This window comes from Eimeria necatrix, genomic scaffold (assembly GCF_000499385.1).
Source record: "Eimeria necatrix Houghton genomic scaffold, Enh_scaff734, whole genome shotgun sequence".
Taxonomy (NCBI): domain Eukaryota; phylum Apicomplexa; class Conoidasida; order Eucoccidiorida; family Eimeriidae; genus Eimeria; species Eimeria necatrix.
The window spans coordinates 12,501-16,867 of record NW_013654559.1 but is presented as its reverse complement, the minus strand read 5'-3'; the positions used below and the strand labels follow the sequence as shown (position 1 = coordinate 16,867).

Sequence of the window (4,367 nt, the reverse complement as noted above, 5' to 3'; positions counted from 1 at the left end):
GCTGCGGCAGCAGCGGCTGCTGCGGGAAGCCAAACCCTAAACCCTAAACCCTAAACCCTAAACCCTAAACCCTAAACCCTAAACGATAGGCTGTTAAGAAAGGGAAACGCAGCATTATTGCAGAAGGAGGGGAGAAGCAGAAGCAGCAGCAGCAGCAGCAGCAGCTGCTCGCGGAAGCAGCGCCGGAGAGCTTCGGAAAAGCTGAAACTGAAAGACCTGGGGGAGATTTGGAAATGAAATGAAGAAAAATGAGTTTTAAAATGATTTTAATTTTCAATTTTGATATTTAATTTGCAAAATTGAAGCCATTTGGGCCCGAGCAGCAGCTCGCGCGCTGCTGCAGCTAGTCTCGGTCGATGCAGCAGCAGCAGCAGCAGCAGCAGCAGCAGCAGCAGCAGCAGCAGCAGCAGCAGCCAATCGACGCAGCGCGCCGCTGCTGCTGGCGGAGATCTTTTGTCTTTTCTTTTTTCATTAATTTGAAATTAATTTAAATTTCAAATTTGATTTTTTAAATCAAATTTGCTGCTTCCATTTCCCCAAAAAAGTGGGCTGTGTGCAGCAAGAGACGGCAGCAGTGACTCCCTCTGCCACAGGCTTGCTGCTGCTGCTGCTGCTAGCAGCCAATCGACGCAGCGCGCCGCTGCTGCTGGCGGAGATCTTTTGTCTTTTCTTTTTTCATTAATTTGAAATTAATTTAAATTTCAAATTTGATTTTTTAAATCAAATTTGCTGCTTCCATTTCCCCAAAAAAGTGGGCTGTGTGCAGCAAGAGACGGCAGCAGTGACTCCCTCTGCCACAGGCTTGCTGCTGCTGCTGCTGCTGCTGCTGCTGCTGCTGCTGCTGCTGCAGCGGGTGTTTTGGCTTCGTTTTTCTTCGCGTTTTGAGACTCTGCTGCCGCAGCAGAGCTGCAGCAGAGCTGCAGCAGAACTGCAGCAGAGCTGCAGCAGAGCTGCAGCAGAGCTGCAGCAGTTGCTGCTGCTGCAGCAAAAGAAAAGAAAAGGAAAAAAAGTTGAAGAGGAGATTATGGGGTGCGCGCAGTCGAAGAGTGCGCGCGGGCGGCGGCAGCAGCAGCAGCGGGGCAGCAAAGTGCAGCGGGCAGCAGCAGCTTTCGAAAAAGGAGCAGCAAAAGGGCCCACGGAAAGGGAAAAAGCAGCAGCAGCAGAGAAGCAGCAGCAGCAGCAGCAGCTGGAAGGACTCAAGACGAAGTCCATGAAGCAAAAGAGAAAAAAAGCTGAACAAGAAGTCAAGGAGTGCTTCAAAGACAAGCCCCCCACCGGGGGAGCAGCTCCCGCGGGCCTCCGCCGCTGAAAGGCGCCAAATAATGCTATTTGAGCGAATTAATTTGCAGAAAATGTTTTTAACTTCTCAAATACCTTTCAATTAAAAGTAATGGAGTTAATTCGCGCCTTTTCGGCGGCCGCAGCGCCGGTCTTGCATTATTTGAATTGCCCGCTTCTGCGCAGTTCCGCGGGACAGAAACACCTTTTTCTGTCTCACTGACACTTTCCTTTTGTCTTTTAAGAGTTTCTTTATCTCATTATTACTTTCCTTGATCCTATTTCGAATAAACTCTTTTTGAATTTGAAGAATCCGAACGAAAACGTGCAAAGGCAGGCTCTGAGAAAGTGGGAAATAGGCACTCGAGAGCACGCGCCTCATCGAAACTCCGTAATAAAATTCGCTGCAACAAATAAGAAAATGCGAATATTATGCGTTTTAGCAGCTTTTAATTGAAGTGTTGAAAGAACTGAGTTGCAGAAGTTTCGAATTCGCAAAAGTTGAATTGCAGGTTTTGTCGGAGCTGCGCATACACCCGGCGACCGCCACCGGAAAGCTGCACGGAACCCGCCAGTTCCTCTCAGGAAGCGGAGTTTGAACAGCAGATTTGTTTTCTGGAGTTCAAGAACAGTTTATAAACGCGAAATAAGATTAAAAAGGGGACAAAAGTCCAGCAGCAGCGGCAGATCGCCTTCCTTCCATGGAGCCCGCGCCGCAGCCGCGAAAGCGCTTCCAGCCGCCCTGGCTGCAGCGCGGGAAAGCCGAGGCCGAAGAGGCTTTAATTCCTCTCCGCAGCATTTCCGCAACACAAAAAAGAACTGCCACTGCAGGATCGCCGGAAAGCTGCGGAGTTTCCGCCTCGGAAGCTGCTGCTGCAGCAGCAGCAGCAGCAGCAGCAGCAGCAGCAGAGGGGGAAGGCGGGGCCCCCGCAGCCCGCAAGCGGGCAGCAAGCCAGCAGCAGGCAGCAGCAGCGAAGCAGTTTTGCAGCGCTGCGCTGCTGCCAGCAGCAGCTGCTGCAGCAGCTGCTGCAGCAGCTGCTGCAGCAGAGTTCGCGGCCTTCAAAGTCCTGTACTGCAAGCGCTCTCTCAAGAAGCACAAGACCCACTTGTGAGGCTTTTTTGAAAAGTCTTTTTATTCTTTTTCTTTCCAAGAGCTCTTCTGCCGCAGCGACGGCCTGCTGCTGCCCAGGGCCTGCCACGGGCTCCTCCTCAGCGAATGGGTGGGCCAATGGACCACTGGTCACTTCCGCTGAACCACTGGACCACTCTTGCTGCTGCTGCTGCTGCTGCTGCTGCTGCTGCTGCAGGCTTTCAAGACTTTGGTGGTTTGCCCCACGAGCCTGAAGGCCAACTGGCGCAGCGGTGAGCGCGGCCAAAGCGCCTAGGGTTTGGGGTTTAGGGTTTAGGGTTTAGGGTTTAGGGTTTAGGGTTTAGGGTTTGGCGCTGAACTCGCTCTAACTTCTTCAGAGTTCAAGAAATGGCTCGGCAGCAAAGTGCAGCTGCTGCTGCTCTCCGGCTCTGCCCAGCAGCTCTCCGACGCCGTTTGCTGCTTCGCCTTTTCCAAACGCAACCAAACCCTCATTGCTTCTTACGAGGACATTCGGTGCGCTGCTGCTGCTGCTGCTGCAATGCTGCTGCTGCTGCTGCTGCAATGCTGCTGCTGCTGCTGCTGCTGCTGCTGCTGCTGCTGCTGCTGCTGCTGCTGCTGCTGGGAGGCGCTCAGGGTGCTGCTGCAGGCGCGTGGAAGTGCCGTGCGTGGTGGACCTTCTGATTTGCGACGAAGGCCATCGGCTGCGGTCTTTGCATTCGCAGACTTCGCTGCGGCTGCAGGCGATTCGCAGCAAGCGGCGGCTGCTGCTGTCAGGTGCGTTTTGCTGCAGCAGCAGCAGCAGCAGCAGCAGCAGCAGCTGTGTGCAGCAGCAGCAGCAGCAGCAGCAGCTGTGTGCATCGCCTGTCGCTTCAGGAACTCCGCTGCAGAACAATCTGGTGCTTTGAATGCTTCTCAAGGCCTCCTGACTTCGCCAACGCTGCTGCTGCTGCTGCTGCTGCTGCGCTGCTGCTGCGCTGCTGCTTCAGGAGGAACTCTACAGCTGCTGCTGCTTCGTCCGCCCCGGGGCTTTGCCGGAAGCAAAAGTTTTCAAAAAAGTTTTCCTGGAGCCCATTTTGCGGGGCTGCCGCCCCGCAGCAGCAGCAGCTGAAGTCGAGCTCGGTGAGTGCAGCAGCAGCAGCAGCAGCAGCAGCAGCAGCAGCAGCAGCAGCAGCAGCAACATGCGACTCTGCGCAGCCAGGGAACGCGAGGCCGAACTGATGGCGAAAATGGTCAGCTGCTGCTGCTGCTGCTGCTGCTTCTGCTGCTGCTGCTGCTTCTGCTGCTGCTGCTGCTGCTGCTGCTGCTGCTGCTGCTTCCCGAAGCTAAAAAGACCTTCGTGTCTTTCAGTCGAGCTTTATGCTTCGAAGGACTTCTGAAGTGCTGGCCGGGCTGCGTGAGTCAGCTTCCTCTGCTGCTGCTGCGGACAGCTGCCACCTGCTGCTGCTGCTGCTGCTGCTGCTGCTGCTGCAGTGCCCCGCAAGCGGGTGGTCACTGTCCACGTGGAGCTGGCGGCGCCCCACAGAAGCGCCTATAATGCCTTTTGCAAAGAAAGTCTGGCGAACTTGGCAGCAGCAAAAGCCAACAGCCTCGTGCTGCTGTCAACTCTGCGGTGAGTGCTGCAGCAGCAGCAGCAGCAGCAGCAGCAGCAGCAGCAGCTTTCTCCAACTTCAACTTCGCCCATCTTCCGCAGCCGCCTCGTCATCTCCCCCGAAGCTTTCTTTGCAAAACGCGCAGAGGCCCTCGCCAACTTCAACCAGCAAGCCCCCAGCAGCAACAGCAGCAGCAGCAGCAGCAGCAGCAGCAGCAGCAGCAGCAGCGAGCCAGGGTAAGCCCCAGAACTTGAAAAGCCCCTTCGCCCGCTGAACTCTTTGGCCCGCAGACTTGCAGAGCCTTCGAACAAGTTGCTGCTGCTGCTGCACCTCCTGTCGAAGCTGCCAGCTGAAGAAAAGGTGAATAAAAGTTTTATTTTATTTATTTGATTTATTTTATTAATTTAATT

General features: G+C 54.7%; 2 protein-coding genes across 2 annotated transcripts in view; both read left to right on the top strand.

The window, feature by feature from the left end:
* Positions 1-1,024: 1,024 nt before the first annotated feature.
* Positions 1,025-1,309, top strand: ENH_00073520 (hypothetical protein, conserved; the record flags this gene model as incomplete). The annotated part of the gene is made up of 1 exon (XM_013582756.1): positions 1,025-1,309. The coding sequence occupies one exon, from the start codon at positions 1,025-1,027 to the stop codon at positions 1,307-1,309; it is 285 nt and encodes a 94-aa protein (XP_013438210.1).
* Positions 1,310-1,979: 670 nt separating this feature from the next.
* ENH_00073510 (Related to RAD54-DNA-dependent ATPase of the Snf2p family, related) overlaps positions 1,980-4,367 on the top strand; it is a gene marked incomplete at both ends in the record, with an annotated part of 2,790 nt that continues 402 nt past the window's right edge. The window contains 8 exons of the mRNA XM_013582755.1: positions 1,980-2,386; positions 2,447-2,498; positions 2,586-2,640; positions 2,713-2,881; positions 3,015-3,264; positions 3,355-3,597; positions 3,991-4,193; positions 4,248-4,317. Coding sequence (XP_013438209.1) covers positions 1,980-2,386; positions 2,447-2,498; positions 2,586-2,640; positions 2,713-2,881; positions 3,015-3,264; positions 3,355-3,597; positions 3,991-4,193; positions 4,248-4,317 — 1,449 coding nt within the window. The remainder of the gene's footprint in view (positions 2,387-2,446; positions 2,499-2,585; positions 2,641-2,712; positions 2,882-3,014; positions 3,265-3,354; positions 3,598-3,990; positions 4,194-4,247; positions 4,318-4,367) is intronic.